Here is a 19,429-nt window from a genome sequence, read left to right on the forward strand (position 1 = left end):
TCTCCCATTCAGGCCTTCGTTTCCCACGGAGGCCAGCTGGCGGGGGCAGGGGGAGGGCTGCCGTGTGCTCAGCATGGGTCACACCTAACTGCTCCCCCTGGGGCTTCCGAGTTTCCCCCGCACTGCCGTGGAAACGCCCAGGAGCTGGTTCGGCCACTGCCCACAGCCTCTGCCGCTCCGACCCCGGAAAGCTGAAGCACACTGGCCAGCGATGACCGAGGAATTCCTCTCAGAGCCACCCACAGAGCGGACGCCCTCCTCTGCCCCCTTCCACCAACACCAGGCCCGGAAGACGGGAGGCGGGCCAGGGAGGGAGCGCGCTGGGCCCCCTCCGGCCGTGGAGTCGCCCCTAGAGGCCCCCTCAGGGGGGCCAGCAACACCAACCTGTGCACAGAGCCCGAGCCAGACCCTCGGGGGCCACCAAAGGGAAAGAGGAGCCCCTGTGGCCTTCCTGATCCAGGCCGGGAGGCCGTGGTTTTCACGCCCCTTCTCTGGAGCAACGCCAGAAACCCCAGGGACGCCTGGGGCCCTGTGCCTCTGTGTTAATAGGCACCCGCCCGGCCGTGACCATTGTTACGGTGGTGTCCGCTGCCATCCGGCCAGCCTGTGTTAGGTCACCCCTCCAGCAGGGAGGTGGGAACCTCTGTTTGTCCCACTGAGGCTCTGAAGGGCTAGCGATTTGTTTTAGGTCGCCAGGGAAGGCGGGGTGAGCCCGGGTCTGCTGCTGGGCTCCGACTCACCATCCCTGCAGACTTGGGCACGGCTCCCCGGGGGAGTGCGGCTGAGGGTCAGGCCAAGCCAACCCTTGGGGACGTCGAGGAGACGCAGGAGCTGTCTGCCTCCTCCTGCCATGGGCAGCCCTGTCCTGCCCCCGCTGGATGCGCGGGAAGGGACTGTCGTGCTGGGAGTCTCCCTGCCGGCCACTTACCTGCCCCTTCTCTGTGGCTTCCACAGGTCAGCATTCCGGGCACCTTGCCAACATCCCCCAGAAGTCCCTGGGCTTTCTCGAGTCACTGAAGGTGCGTCCCACCCCATTCTGCCAGGCCGATGGCAGCTGTGTCCCCTAGAGGCCTGCTTGGGGCAAGCTGGGAGCAGCCCTCGTCCCCCTGAGGCTGAGCGAAGGCCCCAAAGCGAGCAGCTGTAGAATGTGAGCGACAGCTCTTCCACGGGGGAGGCTGCGCGGGAAGGAGGGAGGGGACAGGCAGCTCAGGACGCGGACCGCCTCAGCCGAGAAGGGGAGCAAGCAGCGGGCTGGGGGGAGGCCCGGCCACGAGTGGGGGCTTTCGAGCCCCGCCCCCGAGAAGTGTCCCGTTCCCCGCAATGGCACTGCCTGCCCTCATGGGCTCAGGGCTTTTGGAGAGCTGTGGGGGCAGCAGTCTGCCCCCCCCCCCCCGCCCCGGGAATCCTGAGGCTCGGCCCTCCCTGCAGCTTGACCAGCAGAAGCGGAAGCAGGCGTTGGCCCTTCTGCGGCAGCGGGCGAAGCGGGAGGTCTGGGAGACACAGAAGGCCCTGGACGAGCTGCTCTTCAAGCACCGGGTGCAGGTCAGGCACGGACAGGCCCCACGCGCGGCCCTTCCCAGGTGGCTTCACTCTCTGGCTGCGTGGGGGCCACCTGCCTTCACGGAAGGTCGAGGCGGGGAGGGTGCAGATACAGTGCCGCCTGAAATGTGAGCCCTGCCGGTGCCCAGAAGAGGAGGGGGAGGCTGCAGCCAGAGGCCAGCTCAGTGGGCTGCACACAGATGCTCACAGGACATTCTGGCCCACCACTGACCTGGGGGCACCTGGCTGGGGGGACAGATGACCGCCCGCGCCTTCCACCCGCCTGTGTCCCCGGTGGCACCAGAGTCTTGGGCTCCCTGTCGGAGCTCGTGAGCTGATATGTGCCGGAAACTCACAGCCTTGGCAGGTCGGCCGGGAGGGGAAGGGGACCCACATCTCCAAACCACCTGTGCCCGGCCCCCCTGCGTTCACTGGTCGGGATGGCCCCGGCCGATGTCCAGGATCCGCTTAGATGTGATGGGCTTTCTCTTCTCTGTGTCTCTGGTCCGGGGGCTGATGGGATGGACTCACGCACAGCACATCTGGGGAGGCATTCCCGGGAGGGTGCCCCAGCCTGGGAAAGCACGTGCACATGCATGTACACGCATGTGCCTGTGTGTGTGGGCAACATACACACCCGGCCCCTGCTTTCTCTCCTTCCCTCTTTCTTCCCAGCACCACAGCTGCTGCAGCTGAGAATCAGGGCCCTGGCTCCCGCCATCCTTCATGCAGCCAGCCCCCCCCCCGCCCCCGGCCATCTGAGACCCCCCAGCTTTGGGGTGCTCCAGCCCCGGCCTTGCTCTGTGTCTGCCGGGCACCTGCCACCCTCCCCCACCCCGCCACGTCCAGCCCTGTCTGGGGGGCAGGGAGGGACTGTCAGCCTCGCGTGGAGGCCTCTGAGGTTGGGGCCCCCACCACACACCCCACCTTCCCGTTCTCACAGCAGCTGATGGGGAAACACTCCACCGAGGCCAGGCCGAAACCGGCTTCGGAGGGGAAGCAGCCACAGGTGTGCGGAGGTCTGGAGCCAGTGACTTGTCTGAGCACCGTGACAGCCAGACCCAGGTGGGGCCCGAGGGGGGGCGGCTGGCCGCCGCCACCTCCCAGCATAGAAGAGGGCGGGCAGGGCGTCTGGGACAGGCTGTGTCTCCAGCGCATCTCTCCCCCCACCCCTCCCCAGATGGCACCTAGCCCAGGGCAGAGCCGCGGCCACGCCCTTCCAGGACCCCTGGGAAGGACAGCAGAGTCAGGAGGGCAAGTCGGCTCCTGCAGGTAAGGGTCTTGCAAAGCACACACGCGGCGAGTGTCCGGCCGGCAGCCGTGGGCAGAGGGCCCCGGATGGCGGCGGGCGAGGGCTCGTACGTACGGCCCAGCCCTCAGTGACAGCAGACCGTCCCGGTGCCCTGTGCACCTCACCCAGATCTTTCCTGAACTCCACCGTAGTTCCTTATGACCGTGCTGTCGACGCTCGGTCAGCTTTTAACCAGTCCGTGCACAGCCGTTCCCGGTGCTCGCTCTTGCTTTGTGTAGACACGATTCCCGCCCTGGCGTCGCGCCGTCCTTCTGCCCGGAGGAACTCCCTTAACGCTTCCGGACGGGGAAAGGGGGGGCGGTGGCGACATCTTTTAGCTTTTGTGCGTCTAAGGACAAACTCATCGCATCGGTGTTTCTGAAATAGCCTTTGCGGAGTGTAGCCCAGGCGGACCGTGTCTCCCTCCGGCTGGCAGTGGCGCCCCGTCTTCTGGCCGCGTTGTTTCGCACCGCAAGCCTGCGGTCAGTGTCGCTCTTCTCCCGCGCACGCTGTTCCTTTCCTCGGGCTGCCTTTCTGGCTTTCTCCTTGTTACTGCCTTGCGGCTACTTGATATGATAAGGTTGCGTTCGATTTCTCTTTAAAAGGCTCTCGTGCTTGGGGTGCGTTGCGATCCGGGCACCCGAGAGTTTATCGTTTGCCTCGTGCTTGGGAACGTTCAGCCACGGTGTCGTCTGTCTCCTGGCCAACAAGCCTCCACTGGCAGGGACGTCAGGACACCTGAAGCCCCGTGCTCGCGAGGCTCTGTTCTGTTTGATTCTCTTTTTCTTCTGTGTTTCCTTGTGGACAGCTCCAACTGCCATGCCTTCAAGTTCATTACTCTTTTCTTCTGTGGCCACTGATCTGTCATTAATCCCATCCGGTGTCTTTTCCTTCTCAGGTATTTGGGCTTTCATTTCTAAAACTTTCACTTGGACACTTTTTTATATCATCCCTGATTCTACTCAACTTTTTAAATATATAGAACACAGTCACAAAAACTTTAAAATTTTTTTTTAATGTTTATTTGTTTTTGATAGAAAGAGACAAAGCACGAGCAGGGGAGGGGCAGAGAGAGAGGGAGACACAGAATCCGAAACAGGCTTCAGGCTCCGAGCTGTCAGCACAGAGCCCGATGCGGGGCTCGAACTCACGGACTGTGAGATCATGACCCGAGCCGAAGTCGGATGCTTAACTGACTGAGCCACCCAGACACCCCCAGGTAGAACAGCTTTTAAAGGCCTTCTCTGGCTAATTCTACCGCCTGAGTCAGTTCTCGTGATAGGTCGTGGCTCTTCTTCCCGTGCCTGCTGAACATTTTGACTTTTACCTTGCCGGGGGGGCTCCGCACACAGTTGTGAGCTTTGTTCTGGAACACAGTTACTTGGATGCAGCTGGAGCCTCCCGGGTGTTGCTTTCCTAATTTGTTAGGTGGGTTTGAAGCAGGTGTCCCCCCGGGACGGAGGCAGGACCTTCTGTGCGCTCTGCCCTGAGACCCATGGAGCGTGAGGTTTTCCAGTCCGGCTGGCAGAGACAGGCATGGCCCCCAGGCTCTGATCCTTCCCGATGCTTCTCTCCCCAGCGTGGGGAGCTTCCTCACATGCTTTCACCAGCCAGTTCCCACTGAAGGCTGAAGTGGGGGGCACTCCAAATCTCCAGGTTCTCTCGGCACAGCTCTCTTCTCCCTGGTCCTTTTTCCGCGAGCTTTACATGCCTCGGTCTCTCCAGACTCCCAGCTCCATCTTGTCTCCTCTGGGGGTCTGACAGGCTCTGCCTCAGTTTCCCCTTCTTGCGGCGGAGCCTAGAAACACTCTCAAGGCAGTCAGCTGTGGCAATCAGGGGTCTCACCTAATTTGTTTTCTGTCTCTCAGGGATCACCGTGCTATATGGCCTGACGTCCAGGGTCTGGAGAATTGTTTTTTCATATACGTATTGTGAATGTTCATATATGTGTACATGCATAGACATAAGTAATTTTTTTGTTTTGTTGCTTTTTTTACTGTTTATTTTTGAGAGAGAGACAGACAGAGCATGAGTGGGGGAGGAGCAGAGAGGGAAGGAGACACAGAGTCCAAAGCAGGCTCCAGGCTCTGAGCTGTCAGCACAGAGCCTGACGTTGGGCTCGAACTCACAAACCGTGAGGTCATGACCTGAGCCGAAGTCAGACGTTTCACCGACTGAGCCACCCGGGCGCCCCTATTCTGTTGCTTTTTAAAGTCATTTTTAGCGGTACAGTAAATCCACGATCCGATCCCTTTTACTCTCTCGGCGGGAAGCACAAGTCCTCAAATTAACTTTCTAAAACTATAGAGTCCTTTTCCACCCGCCCAGCGCAGAAGGACAGCTAGTAGCGGCCAATGCCAAAGGAGCTGCTTAAGCCCGGAATCTGCTGCCTCCCCACCTGCTGGATGCCGGACCTCAAGGGGTCACGCTCTGGCTCTGGGCCTCGGTCTCCGAAGTGAAGCCGCGGGACCAAGTCATTCCTGAGGCGCCTCTCCCTTGGGTCTGGTCCTTTGTATGATCAGTGGGTTCACACACAACTTCACACCGGCACTAAAGAGGCGGTTAAATCCTCCTGGTGCAGCCTTGTGAAGATCTGATGTGAAGCTGTGTGTATGTGGGGGGGGATTACACTACCCCAGATATCCTACCTTTGAGAGGCCCTCCTGTAGAAAAGGCCACTGGAACCCTTACCTGACCCAGCAGGCTGTCCAGAACCCCTACAGGGCCCAACCACAGACTGCTTTCTGTCCTCAGAGCCCAGGCAGGAAGAGAGGCCAGACCAAGCCCCCTCCCAGCTGCCCCTGGCCAGGCTCTACCCTCAGGACAACCCCACCCACCAGGTACAGGGAGAGGTACTCTGGGGAGGCAGGTTCAGGGGAGGTACTGGCATTAGCTCTTAGACCCAAATCCTCCCTCAGCTGCCTGGAGCCATCGGGTGCTGAGGCCCACCTCTCCTAGAGCCTGCACTCAGAGGATCTCTGCTGCAGATCCTGGGCTGGATGGGGGTGGGGGGAGGCACTCCCTGCCATGGGCATCGCCCACCCTTCCAACTGACATCTGCCCAAGCCCCTTCCTCATGCCTGGGGTGGTAGGTGAGAGCAGGCATTTCGGCAAAGTGCTTCAGGCAAGGCTGGCCCCCACCTTTCAGGTTGCACATTTCAGAGCAGGTGGCCCAGTCTTTCCTCAACCCTCTTGGGCACAAATACGTGCCCAGACTGAATCAAGGCAAAAGACCAAAATGATGAGGACCCCTCCCCGCCCTCGGGAGCCCGCAGTCGGGAGGGGGGTACCCCGCCCCAGGAAAGGAGGCACACAACTCGGGATGAGTGGAGCAGACAGTCTGGGAGGGCTTCCTGGAGGCGCCGGCCTCCTCCCCTAGGCTGGGCACCGCTCCCACCCGGCGAAGCTGGTCCCGGAGCGGCCCGGTCGGTCTGCCCCGCCCCAGCGGAGCCCGGCGGGGCCCTGGAGCGCGAACCCCGGAGCCCTCGGCTGCTTCACGCTGCAGACGCTTGACGTAAGCCTGCGGGAGGCGGAGCTGCGCGCGCAGCACCAGGCTGCGATGCTGCGCCTGCGCGAGAAGGCGCTGGAGGAGAAGATGCGCGCCGAGCTGGCCTGGCTGGAGCATCAGCGAGAGTGAGCGCGTGCGCGGCCCCGCCCCCGTTCCGACCCCGCCCCCGAGCCGCCCCGCCTGCCACTCGGGCCCCGCCCCCGACCGGACTCCGCCTCCCACCGGTCTCGGCTCCTGCCCCGGTGCTGACAGCGTTACGGGGAACAAACCGAACCGATGCAGATAGTAATGGGTGTTTGCGGGAAGTTAGATAAGGCAGTGAAGTTCCAGAAACAAATAACGTAAACATTTAAAGCACCCGCAGTCCCACCTCTCCCAGACAGCCCCTGCGTATTTTCCAGTCTGTCCTGCCAGCTCTCGTTGCGGGAGATACACAGGGCCGTTTAACAGCATTCCGAGAACACTCCGCTGCTGTCTTGTAACCTGGGTTTCCACTCACAAGTCAGGAAAGCTTTCAGAGCCCCCGCGTAGCCGCTGCAACGTGCAGGGCACACCCGCCCCTCCGACTGACCACACAGCTCCTTTAGGCCCGTGGCGGGTGGGGGGGGGGGGCCTCCAGCTGCCTCCTGCGGAGGAGACACGCCCCTTAAGGGAAACGTCTAGAAGCGGGCCTTCGGTGTCAGGGGGGAAGCACGGTTTAAGCTTCTTGATATTCCCTCACTGGCTTCCAGTGAGTGTATTCCAAATAAGCTTCCCCCCCACCCGGCCACCTCCCACTCTCCCAACTTGGGCAGTTTAGGAGCCCGGCAGGCTGTGGGGGTTCTATCCCATGGTGGGCCCCGAGCCCCGCCCCAGGGGACCCTTTGGGTGGGCTAGAGCTCCAGGGTGGGAGGCGCTGCCCTTCCTTCATGTGTCAGGCCCGAAAGTGGTCACAAAGAGCGGGTGGGGAGAGTGACAGTCTGGACTGAGCCCCTGGCCCTGGGTTCCCCCAGCCTGCCCCTGGTGCATGGCACTGGGAGGGGGGCGTCCCAGGTCCACCTGGCCGGCCAGTTTTCACATCCTCTTCCTGAACCTGAGGAGGATAGTCAGTCCTGCCTCCCCCCTCAGGTGTCTGGGCGGCGAGGGGAAGGACACGATGCTGGCGGCCTTGGCAACGAGGCAAGAGCAGGGGCTCAGCAAGCTTGAGCAGGAGCAGGTAAGGGTGACCCAGCCCCGTCCGGCGGGCAGGTGACCAGCACCGAGTTGGTCCTGCCATCCTCCTGGCTGGGAGTGTGGGCCTTCTGCACCACACCTTGATCAGTCCCCAGCCCTCGCCACCCTCCAGGGCCGCTCAGGACCCCGTGGTGCATGGGGAGCGCCCAGTGGCCGGGGTGGGGGCGGCGTGGCCTGGATGGGGTGTGGCCCTGTAGTCCTGTGTCCTGCGGCCTCTTGGAGCCTCAAGAACGGGAGAATGACAGCAGTGTCTGTCGAGGGGCCGGCGGGGCTTTAGTGCAGCCAGCACTGACCAGGGTGAGCGTGTACCACTGCAGAGAGGGCTCAAGCCCAGTTTCCTTCGCTGGAAAATGGGCACCGGGGCCGCTGTGCTGGTGATCTCATCAGTGTCCCAGCATGCTGTGTGGTGGGGACTAGTGTTAACCGCCTCCCTTTATGCAGATGAAGAAACCGGGGCTCAGTGTAGGGGGCTTGTCTCTCTCGGGGACCCTCTGAGGGGAACGAGGGGTGATGCTGGACTTTGGGTTGGCAGAAAACTTCCGCCCAAGGTGGCCTGTATGGGCCAGGGAGGGGGGGTGGCAGATGTGGGACATGGCAGTTAGTGGGGGCAACAGGAGGAGACCCAGAGAGAAAAGTGCAGGTGACACCATCTGTTGGGCACACCCTGACCAGTGAGCTGTGAAGAGGACTTAGAAGGAGGTCCAGTTATCAAATGGCAGCTAGGTTCTGTGTTGCAGGCAGAGCCACTGTGGAGGAGGCTGGGGTCTGGGCCCCTGGCCACCGGGGCTTGAGCAGGACAGCTCTGCCGAGCCTTAGTTTCCTCTTTGACCTAGGAAGGCCTCCACCCCCCAAAGTGGGCGTGCCAAGACCCCAGCAGGTGCTCCAGGCAAGGTGGCTCTGCTGAGGGATGTGCCATCAGAGACAAAGCAGGGACCATAGGACAGATGGGGACGGTTGAACGAAGGGACAAGTTCCCTTTGGGTGGGCGCAGTGCCCGGAACCTGGAGACAGGGAGGGCCGAGTGGGGGAGGGCGGAAGGGCAGCCGGCCTGTGCCAGTCTCGGTTGGCCGACCCAGGGTACGACACCCTGCCTTCCCTCCTGCTTCCTGCCAAGCCTCCCGGGGGCCAGCAAGCCGAGCAGGACGAGAAGGGCGGGGGGTGTGGAGGGCTCAGGGAAGGCCCCGTCGGAGCTGGGCTGCCCCCACCCCCAGACACCCTTTATCCCCTTGATCACGCATGCCCTTCTCCTCAACGTGTGCCTGGGTGCGGGCTTGGGGGTTTGCTGACGTCTTCCCTGGCCGGTTCAGAGAGAAATCCGATACCTGCGGGACATTCGCCTGTTTTCACACCAAGAGAGGAAACTTCTCCTGCAGCATGAAAAGGACATCGTCTCCTTGCAGAGATCCACGATGCACCTGCGGCGGGAGCTTCAGGCCCGGACCAGGCTGCCTCAGGTGGGCGCTCTCACTGGGCTGGAGGCCAGGAAACGCTTGGCACCTGGCTGTTCTGTGGGACTGTCCCTCGTAAATACGCTTGTGACCCAGGGAGGGGAGGGACCCAGGAGGAGTGCAAAGGGAAGGCAGGAGGGGCACCCAAGGCGGTTTCCTGGACACGGTGGCCCGGCTGGGCTCTGGAGGAGGAGCCCCCACAGTGGAAGGTGCTCCAGGCCCAGAGGTGTGGGTGGGAAGCCCAGTGGGAAGGAGGGAGGTCAGGTTAGAGCTGGGATGGGGCCAGGGCTGTACTCACTGGGGGGCAGGGCTGAGGCAAGAAACAGAGGTGGCCTGGGCTCCTAGGGGGAGCAGCCCCTTGGGGGACCCCGAGCAGCAGGGGTGTCCTTGCTCCAGCTCCCCGTCCCCACCACCTGTCGCACGGAGGGGGCTGTGGGGACACAGAGCAGGGCAGCTGCCCCCAGCCCAAGCTCTGTTGAGCTGCGGATGCTGTGGCCTTGCCTGGTTGGATGAGGATGGGATGAACTGGGTTCTCTGGGTTAACAGTCACCCTGCAGGGGGGGCAGTTGAGCGGTGTCCTCCCTGCCCCAGGCTGGCCCGCAGGGGAGGTGACCCAGGGCTGCCTGCTGCCAGAGCATGGCCTTGGGTGTGAGCTCGGTGACCCGGGCAGCCTGCGGCAAGGACTCTCCAGCTCTGGGCCTGTGTCTGCCCTGCCTCGGGGCCGCTGGCCTGCCTCAGGGCCGTTAGCATGGCATGCAGGGCTCCTGCGAGGCTAGGACCACCTGCTTCAGCTGGTGAAGGCCGACCTGCGGGGGCACACTGGCCGCCGTGCTGTACGTGAAGTCTGCCACCGGCTTCCCCTGAGGGGCGGTGACCCACACGTGTCCGTGCCAGCTCCCTCGTGCTGTTTCTCTTAGAGTTCCGGCCTTGAGGTCAAGACCACTCAGACGGAGGGGTCTGAGACAAGTGTGCAGCTGAAGGGCCCTGCACAGGGCTCCTCGCGCCCCTTGTCACCGCCTGGGCCCGCCAGCCCCGCCAGCCACTGCCCCCGGACAAGCCCTGAGACCCCACGAGTCCAACAGTGAGTTGTCCCCGGGCGGCCCCGGTGCTTACCATTAAAAACCTTTCCTGTGCTGCTGGCTGGGGTGTCCTCCCCTCTCTGAGCCCAGTTCGTCATCTGTTAAGTGGGGACAGGGCTGCCACCATCCCCGAGACGAAGCGAGTAGACCGGCCTTGCTCCAGGGCAGCGGGCGGCACCCGGGTGGCCACGCGGCGGCCAGGAGCCCCTCCGAGGCTGGCCTGGGGCCCTTCTGCCAGCTGTGGCGGCCGGGCCTTCTCTCACGGGCCCGGCCACGTGGCCGCTGGGCTCGTTTTGCAGCAGAAGGGCCTCTCCCCGCACACTAGAGGGGCCCTGCCCAGGCTGAGTCACCGTGAGGGCGGAGGGGGAGGCCGGTGAGCGGTGCCACCTGACCGGGAGCCTCGCTGTGGGAGAGAGCCATCTGCCTCAGCCATCAAGAGTGTCCCCGCGTCCCTGCGCGCTGGGAACGCCGCCTCCCCTCTGTCTTAATTACAACGGCCCCAGGGCTGGCTGCCCACGGCCAGGGTCTAATGACAGGAGCCTGGGGGGTGAGGGGGCGACGGTGTAGGAGGCAGCCCCCACCGCCCCAGAAAGGGCCCGCCCCTCCCCGCCGGGAGCGGCCTTTGCAGGGACCCCTGTCTGCCTGCAGGGGGCACCAGCGCCTCCAGTGGCCTTCCTGCCTGCGGGGGGGGGGGGGGGGGGCCCTTTGCACGCCTCCTCCGTGGAAGGGGGTCAGCGCTCCCTCGGCTGCCAGGGCCACGAGCCCCACTTGGCTGCCCTGAGAGCGTGCTTCTCACATCTCAGCACGGGCCCACGCAGCCTTCGAGTTACCATCGACTGCCGGATCTCTGAGGACACTCCGGGCCGACTGTACCCTCTTGGTGCCCAGGAGCTGGTTCCTGAAGCTGGGTGGGCGGGGCCGTTAGCACAGGCTTAGCACAGGCGGGGGCGGGGGGGGGCGGGCAGGGAAGGGGGGGTGCAGGCCGCCGTCCGTCCTCCCGCAGGACGAGGCCTCCTTTGCTGTCCTCATCACAGCAGCGATGCGTTGTCATCGCTGGAAAGTTGGGGACCAGAAAGGCTGTATCCACGTTGGGAAAATTTCAGATGGCTTCTAACCGCCGCCTCCGTCACCGTGAGAGAGACTCTGAGTTTTTGCTGGGCCGTGCTACGCAGAGAACTAGGTGTCCTCCCTCGGTCCAGGGGAGCTCAGCAGCGCTGCGAGTGGGTCAGGGCCCAGGTGCATCCTTGAGGTCTGCCTGTGGAGCCACCCCCCTGCACTCAGCCCACAGGGCTCCTGGCCTGAGACCTGGGGGGGGGGGGGGGGAGAGGGGTGACAAGACTTTGAAAGGGCTCCAGGGGCTGCCATTCCAGTTTGATTCCTGAGGCAGCTCTGGGGGGCGGGTGATGGGCTCGGGCGCACACCCCTTGCTGTGTCCTCAGGGTCCTTGCTCCTGGGGCCAGGCAGGGGCCTGCATCTGGGACACACTCATGGGGACAGGTGCCTCCCAGGCCTTGCCCCAGAGAGGCCAGAGCTCCAGCCCCTGCCTCGTCTCCATCTGCAAAGGCCCCAGATTCCAGGCACCGAGGAAAGCCCTTTGACCCCACTCCCCGTTCACAACCCAGATGCCCAGGGCCCCCTGGGGGAGTTGTAGTATCCGAAGGGAACAGAAACAAGTCAAGCCACACCCTAAAGAGTGGCCGGTGTCCCAGCTGGTCCCTCCGCCTGCATTGTCCAGGGGTCAGGAGACCTGGCAACCTTGCCCCCCGGCTGCCTCCTTGAGGCTGGGATGGTGGGGGGGGAGGTGGTTTCCTGATGCCCGTCAGTGTGCTCAGAGCATGGCAGCGGGTCTGGGCATGTGGCCTCCCGGAGCTCAGGTGGGCCCGGTGGTTTGTCCCCATGGAGAACTCTTGCCGGAGCGCCCTGTGCTGGGGAACAGGGACAGGCGGACGCCTCCGGCCCATCACGCTCTGGCGCTGTGCCTGCACCTCGCGAGCCCCCAGCAGGGACCTGTCTGCTTGGGAAGCTGCCTGGGAGGGGAGGGCCCAGGACCTGTTTTCCTGCACCCGTGTGGTGACCGCTCGGCCACCGACCACAGCCATCCCCCGGATGTGACACGTGTTGTCCCATTTGTGGAATGTTGTGGTCGGGGCTTGTCCCCCGGGAGGGCATAGCCCGGGTAGGCAGTCCCAGCCCCGCCCTGCCTTACAGCCTTCTCAGCAAGCAGGCGGATGGGACGCCCCCCCAGGCAACCTCAGCTGCGGAGAGTCACCGGCCGCCTCCAAGGCCCGCGTGGGGAGAGGACACTCCTGTGGCCAGCAGCTGGCCCGACACGGGGCGCCGGCTGGAGGAGAGCCACAGCCCCGTGGGCCAAGGTAACCGGGCACCGCGGTGGCCGCGGTGGCAGCCGAGGACAGACGGTCACTTGGTCGGTTGGCCCTGGCAACTGGGGGCAGCATCGGGCTTGAGGTCAGACAGACCTGCGTCCTGGCGTGCCTCACACGCGCCGTGTGGCCTCCCTCTCCGTGTCTGGGCGCACGGCGGGCCCGTTTGCAGGAGGGCCACCTGCGTGCACCTCGACCGACGTTCCCGGGCAGCGGGGGCTGGGCGGGCGCGGAGGCTGTCCTCCCTTCCCTCCGTTTCCTCCTCTGTGTGAAGAGGGGCCAGCTCAGGGGGTGTGCACCCTTCCCAGGGCTGATTTTCTCACAGGACTTCATAATTCCTGGACGCTGTGCCCCCCGCGTCCTCCGTTCTGTGCCCATCAATGCTGACAGTCCCTTTGCCTCACAGGAGACCCCCAGACCAACCCCAGCCCCACGTCAGCAGAGGAGAAGACCCGGCCTCTGACAGACAGCCGTGCACAGAAGCTCCAGGGCCCGAACTCCCCGGGCGGAGGGGGTCCCTGCGGCCCCCTGGAAGCCAGCGTGAGTTGAGGCTAGGTCCTGCCCTGGCTGCAGGCAGAGTGGGGGCCTGGCCGTGGCTTGGTCGGGCTCTACTGTGTGGCTTTGGGTGGGGGCCGCCCTGTCCACCAGATGATGGTGTTGAGGGGATGGGGCCTCTTTGGCCCTTCTCATCTGGATTCCTCTGTTGAGGGGCCTTTGGTGCCTGATGGGAGGAGGGGTATCTGGTAAGTGGGGGTCTCCTTGGCGATCTTTAAGGGGATGGTCTTTGTTCCTTACGGTGGTAACTCCATGGGAGCACAGGGCTTTACCCACGGCTAAGGGGCACGGACCGATGGCCTCGTGGCAGTGGCCACACCCTGGCTGTGGTCTTTCTCCCACAGGTGGTTGAAGGCCGCATCGGCCTAGCAGGGTCAGAGCTGGGGCTGGATTTTGCCGGCAGCCCCGTGGAGGAGCCCCACAGAATGGAAGGCTGGTGGCCGGGGGAACAGAGGTATGCGGTCTGGAGGGTTGCCTGAACCCAGGGGACCCGCAGGCAGGGGTGGGGGTCCTGGGGCATGGAGACGCCCGTCCTCTCGTTGGAAGAGGACAGCTCACTCTGTCCGGGTGCCCCTCGTCCTGAACCGGGTCCTCTGTGCCCCCTCAACCCACCCCATGCCCTCCTGAGTCTGACCCCCTCTGTGGAAGCAAAGATGTCACCTGGGGAGTTGGCCCATGACCCCGTGCTGGGGGCAGCGGGAGGGGCCCTTCCAGGGAACGCGTGCCTCTGAGCCTCTCAGAAAGCAACGCCCCCCAGAGACCTGACCCAGTGGGGACTGAGGCCAGAACCTCCTAAACACGGGGCCCCCTGCCCCCACCCGGGGAGCCCTGCGCTCTGACCGTCACCTCCTGTCGGGGCAGATACCTGGCGGGCACGGGTGTCAAGCTTACGGGGGAGTTGAAGGCCCCGTGGAGGCCCTGAGCCGTGGGGACGAGGCCGGGGGATGGGGCCCTCTCCTGGGCGCCCCCTGGGACATCCGCACAAATGTGTTTGCAGGACTGAGAGCTGCGGCCCCTTCTCTCCACCGGAAGCCGCCCAGCTGACCGCTGCTCCAGGTGAGGCCCCGCCGTGCACCAGGACCACGGAACCCCCACCCGCGGGTCCTCCGCCACCAGCTCCTCCTCGGCCAGAACCACCCTTCCCCCAACGCCCCGCGGGGGAGCCCCGCCCACTCGCCATACCCATGGGCCCGCTGTCCAAGCGGAGGACTGTAGGGAGGGCCCCTGTCTGGAGCCGTCGTGCCCCAATAAACACAGGACGGCTGCAGTTCTGAGGCCGGGCCCCCAAGGCACGGAGATGTCCCCCCAGACGTGGCGCCCTTACTTGTGCTGGCGGGTGGGTGGCCGAGCTAACGGGTGTGGAGCCGGCGGGTGGGGGGGGGTGGGGGTGGGGGGGGTGGCACTCCGCGGACCACGCTGGGGCTGTGGACCTTTCTTCCGCCTCCACCGGGCCCTTCTGGTCCCGATCCGCTGGCTTAGGGGCTGTGGGGTGTGGGCCGCAGGGGTGGCAGGGGGTGAGGGCTGGGGGCCTCACCCCCAACTCCCCCCTCTCCGCAGCTCCGGTACCACCCAGCCGGCCTGAGGGCAGCCCCCTGCCGCCGCTCAGGGCCCCCTCGGACCCGGGCCCGGAGTCCGAGGCTGCTCCCCGGAGCCGCTCGGGGTCTTGGGCGGGGTCCCCTGCCTCCTCCTCCCTGAGTGGGGTGTCCTGCCGCTCTCTCCAGGAGTTCCAGAGAGCAGCCGCCGTCCTGGTTCAGCTCTGCGAGAGCCCCGTCTCCGTGTCAGACTGGGGGGGTGGGGACGTCCCAGACACGGACCCCGGCTGTTCTGGGGAGCTCTCTCCTCAAGACTCCTGGGGGCTCCACCGGGGCGGGGGGCAGGTGGCCCGGGAGAGGCCAGAGGGCGGTGGGGCCGGGCCCCTGGGCGGCCCCTCCACGGAGCCGGGGGGCGTCCTGCGGGAGGGCTGGCCGCTGCCTCCCCCGGACGCCCCCTCTCCGAGGTCAGGGTCAGAGCTGTCAGAGGCGTCCAGCGAGGTCTGGGACGAGGAGAACCTTCTGGAGCCTGGCTCGGGGCCCTCCTTGTCTACTGGAGGCTCGTCCCACCTGGAAAATGGCGGGGCGCCCGGCTCTGCACTTGCTTCCTTGGGCCCTGGGGAGGGGCAGGAAGCGTCTGGAAGCACTGGGAGCCTCATCCGTGAACTCACCACGGAAGAGGGCCCAACAGACGTCCCCCGAGGCTGCCCGCATGCCCTTCCGTCCACGCCCTCGTTCTCCAGTGACTTGGACCCGTCCCTTTCCTCTCCCTCGGGGTCCTTGGCATCCGAAGGGGTGGATTCTGGCAGAGGAGAGACCAGGCCTCTGCAGGCCTCGGCTGCCTGCCCAGAGGGGCCCTGGGACGCTGCCCTGAGTCTGCCCAGCGACAGGACGCCACAACAGTCCTGGTCTGAGCCTGAGGTCCCCGTGACCCCGCGGGCTCCTCCTGGGGACCCTGGCGGTCTGGTGGCCCTGACACCCCAGGGCTGGGCACCCAGATGTAGGGGCAGTGGAGACTCCCCTGCCCCCGAGGAAGCCTGCCCCACGCTGTCCAGCAGGGCCTTGCCTGAGATCCTGTCCCCCGTTGACGAGGTGCTATCCTATGGCAGTGCCGACCTGTCCTCCGCTCACAGGGATGCCCGCCTCCCTCCTCTGCCTCCCACCTTCCCAGCAGAGGATTTGGCCAACACGACCAGCCCCGACTCAGGAGACTTCCCTTCCCCACCTGAGGATGTCATGTCTCCTGGGAGCTTGCCGGGCCCCCCGGGGGAGGATGCCTCCATCAAAACTGGGGAGTTGCCCTCCTTGTCTGAGGAGGACACACCCGAGGCACCATCCCCAGGGCCCCAGGAGTCGGGGCTCTGCCTGGGGGCAGGCAGACAGGGCGGAAGCCTTGGGGACAAATTGGGTGAGTCACGTTCGGTTTCCAGGGATCAGGCTGTGGGCAGCCAGTGGTCTGACCCAGCCGGCTGGCCAGGGTGCCCCTCTGGGGGCAGGGCAGGAGATGCCCCTGGAGGGCTCCCAAGGCTGCCGGTGCGGCCCCCGACCCTGTCCAGAGTGGCCTTTATGGCCGGGGAGGGTCCACCAATGCTGTCAGCCGCTGGCAGCCCTGGGCAGGGCGACCCAGCTCCTGCTCTGGGCGCGGGCCCCTGCGCTGACCCGCCGGGCACAGAGGGAGCCAAGGTGGTGGATTTGGTCTCCAGCCAGCTTAGCAGGAGGATCCTGTGCGACACGCTGGCTGTGCTCTTGGAGCCAGCCCAGCCGGCGGCCCCCTGACGGAAGAGCCGCCGTGTCCCGCAGGCTGGCCCGGCGGCCGCTGCAGGGCCTCGGGAAGACGGGGCCCACGGTGACATGGGGTGCCATTGCGCATGCGTGTGCATGGTGTGTGGGATGCTCCCGGAAGCCTGGGCCACCGAGGGCAGAACCACCATTCAGAACAGCCTGCCTGTGGCTGGCCCCCAAGTAGTCGTCTGATGCTGGGCTGGGGCCTGGGCGGGGACATGGCAGCCAGTGCGGTGAGCTCTGTGTTCTTCCGGATGTTGGGGCCGCTGCGTCCGTCAGGCGCCTGGAAGGGCCCCTGATCCAAAGCCTTTAAGAGGCGGGAAGGTAAAAGGTTGTGCGGGCGTGTCCAGAGGCTGCCGGTCGAGGAAAGGTGTGGAGGTCATGGATTGACAGAGAACGGTCCGGAGGGGAGCGGTCCCCAAGGACGAACTGGAGACCACATGCCGGGAGGCAGAGCCATCGGCAAAGGCGGGGCGAAGAGAGAGAGAGCGGCTCTGGGGGGACAGGGGGGCAAGGGGCGGTGGAGACGGGCTGGGGGTCACGTCCGCACGGACTCACACCCCAGCTTGGCGGCCTCTGAAGGCCAAGGGCATGCACGTGGGCCGACCCCGCTGTGGACATCACAGATCTGTCAACTCAAGGGCCGGAGGTGACCAGTCACGCCCCAGGACTGCCCTCTGGCGGGAGGTGGGCCAAGGGCTCCTTGAGGACTCAGGACTCCGGGAGAGGCCAGAGTCCGATTCCTGGTGGCTGTCCACCATCGAATGACCCTCGGGATGCAGGGCGGCCTCGGAGCAGGGAGCAGTTTGCAGAGGTGTTCGCGGATGCAATCCCTCTAGGGCTTGGCTCCTCCCCTCCAGGGCACGGACTTCCCCGGCCTCAACAGAGGAACTCCTTTGGAGATGACACTTATGGACCCCTGGGGAGCCGGCGACTTCCGTGCACTTGCGGTTAGCTGGGGGGCGTGGCGGAGCCCAGAGTTCTGCCTGTGCCCTCCACCTTCCAGCCCGGGAGCGGAGGCTGCCTCCAGGCAGCCCTCCACCAGGCCCCCGCTTCAGGGCAGCCTCCTGTATCCAGGCCAGCTGCTCGCCAGACGGACTTTTGTCACAGGCTCACTCGTCTGGTTTCACGGCTCAGGGAGGCACCAGCTGAGACAGTTCATGCTGATTTCGCACTGGGTCCCCCCACGCCCACCAGGGAACCCCGGGACGGGCTCGGGCGGGGGGCAATGTGCTCTTGCTGTGCGTATGCGATTTCAAAACAAGTTCTGAACTACAGGTTTCCTATTGATTTCCTTCTAGTTTTCCGAACAAATCAGTCTGTAATTTTTTATTTTTTTTTCTATTTATTGCTGACCCTTTTGGATTTACGAGGCCGTGCGAGAGGGATTATGTATTTTACACACACACGTTTGGCATGGTAATAAATCTCCCACCTCAAAACCCTGCAGATTTGCCTCAAACCCCATCGCCCCCTTTCTGGTCGCCGTGCGGGGGGGGCTGTGCTCTTGGCGGGGCCACGGGCCTCCCAAAGGACCTGTCTGGGGGCCGCCTGCACCGGTGGCCCCTCGCCCACGACAGCGGGGCCCAAGGGAGGCCACGCTACAAAATGAGCTCCATGTTTCAGGTCGGCGCCGTGGAGGGTGTCAGAAGCCCTCCGTCTCAGCTGACACGGCGAGTGAGGGGCGTGGGCTCCGAGGTCCGTCTAATGACAGGCAAACATACACACCACACTGCTGCCTTCACAGCCTCACTGCGCTCGCCTCGGCTCCAATCCCTGCTAACCTCTGGGGCCGATAAATCTTGGTCTCCAGAAGGGCCGTTATCCTTCATAGAAAGTGGTTATTTCTGGGGCGCCCGGGTGGCTCAGTCGGTGGAGCGTCCGACTTCGGCTCAGGTCACTGTCTCGCGGTCTGTGGGTTCGAGCCCCACGTTGCGCTCTGTGCTGACAGCTCAGAGCCTGGAGCCCGCTTCCGGTTCTGTCTCTCTCTCTGCCCCTCCTCCACTCATGTTCTGTCTCTCTCTACCAAAAATAAATGTTAAAAAAAAAAAGAGGTTATTTCTTAGTTAAAGCCCACGTTTAATTTTGCAGTCTGTCTCTTTCAACGGCCCCTCTTAGCTGTACCCTCCTGCATGAAATGCCCACGGATGCACCTTCAGCATTTCAAATGCCAAGTCACCAGACCAGCTTTAGGAAGCCTTTGATTCCTTACCACGTGCAGCCGTGACAGCCGCCCCTATAAAATACAGCGAGGGGCCCCCGAGGGCAGGTACAGAGAAGTGACAGCCTTGTGCACTCCGGGGAACACAGCAGCACCCGTTTGGATGGCGCCTTCCTGTGCCCGGGGGCACCTGGCTCCCGGGGTGGGGGGTGGGAGGTTAAGTGACCAGGCTGGGTCCCCACCCCCGGGCCAGGTTCTCCGGCAGCGAGGGGACGTGGCTGTCCAGTGAGCACCCAAACAAAACCAGTTCCGTGGGTCAGACCTGCCCTGTCCATGCTGGCTCCCCAACCAGCATCTGGGCCCCCCCAAGGATGTCTGCGAGGCCCACACCTGTGCCTGTGGCCCCTTGTCCTGCCCGCCCACCCCATGCCAGGCATCAAACGCCAAGCTGCTGCTCTACATTCCCAGCGGCGTGCACACGGCTGGGAGCAGACCGCAGTGTTGGCAAAACATGACTACGCGTTTAGGGCGCGAGGCAGGATCGCGCGTGAACACATGCGCCCACACGTGCACCCCCGCCCTCCCAGGGCTCCTGCGGCTGCCCCCCAGTTGGGGCCCTTTCTGTCCGGCAGCTGTGTCCGTCCAGGCTGTAACGTGACACAGCCGGGGTGTTCAGTGATGCTCAGAGCCCTTCCTAAGTCCTGCTCTCCACGTCTCACTGGGGTCGTGGCAGGGACCCCATCCCCGTCTGTGCCTCCCTGGCCACCGCCCCTGCCTCCCCCCCCCCCCCCACGGTGTCACTGTGAGGACACAGAGGATTGTCGCCACCAGGCTCTGTCCCCGGCTCGCAGCAGTGCTCTGGAACAATCCTCCTGGTAGGTCTTCCAGAGAATGGGCGTTCTTCCTAAGCAGCCATGCCCAAACGCAAACACCAACTGGGGGCA

At 64.4% G+C, this 19,429-nt stretch overlaps 2 protein-coding genes across 13 annotated transcripts in view; both read left to right on the top strand.

Moving 5' to 3' along the window:
* Positions 1-13,999, top strand: part of CCDC187 (coiled-coil domain containing 187) — a 32,546-nt gene extending 18,547 nt beyond the window's left edge. For 6 of the 12 annotated variants that reach the window (XM_053204368.1, XM_053204373.1, XM_053204374.1 and 3 more), the window contains 10 exons: positions 955-1,019; positions 1,429-1,542; positions 2,483-2,604; positions 2,720-2,811; positions 5,585-5,670; positions 6,210-6,463; positions 7,446-7,533; positions 8,858-9,004; positions 9,916-10,079; positions 12,286-12,995. In XM_053204368.1, the coding sequence (XP_053060343.1) occupies positions 955-1,019; positions 1,429-1,542; positions 2,483-2,604; positions 2,720-2,811; positions 5,585-5,670; positions 6,210-6,463; positions 7,446-7,533; positions 8,858-9,004; positions 9,916-10,079; positions 12,286-12,730 (1,577 nt within the window). In that variant the 3' untranslated portion in view covers positions 12,731-12,995. Of the gene's footprint in view, positions 1-954; positions 1,020-1,428; positions 1,543-2,482; positions 2,605-2,719; positions 2,812-5,584; positions 5,671-6,209; positions 6,464-7,445; positions 7,534-8,857; positions 9,005-9,915; positions 10,080-12,285; positions 12,999-13,357 lie in introns of those variants that run through there. The other 6 variants (XM_053204371.1, XM_053204377.1, XM_053204372.1 and 3 more) reach the window with 6 other exon arrangements.
* Positions 13,958-18,028, top strand: LOC128312274 (translation initiation factor IF-2-like). Its single transcript, XM_053205443.1, has 2 exons — positions 13,958-14,069; positions 14,571-18,028. Exons 1-2 carry the CDS (start codon positions 13,958-13,960, stop codon positions 16,316-16,318), a joined length of 1,860 nt encoding a protein of 619 aa, XP_053061418.1. The 3' UTR covers positions 16,319-18,028.
* The last annotated feature ends 1,401 nt before the right edge of the window (positions 18,029-19,429 follow it).

This window comes from Acinonyx jubatus, chromosome D4, assembly GCF_027475565.1.
Source record: "Acinonyx jubatus isolate Ajub_Pintada_27869175 chromosome D4, VMU_Ajub_asm_v1.0, whole genome shotgun sequence".
Lineage (NCBI taxonomy): Eukaryota > Metazoa > Chordata > Mammalia > Carnivora > Felidae > Acinonyx > Acinonyx jubatus.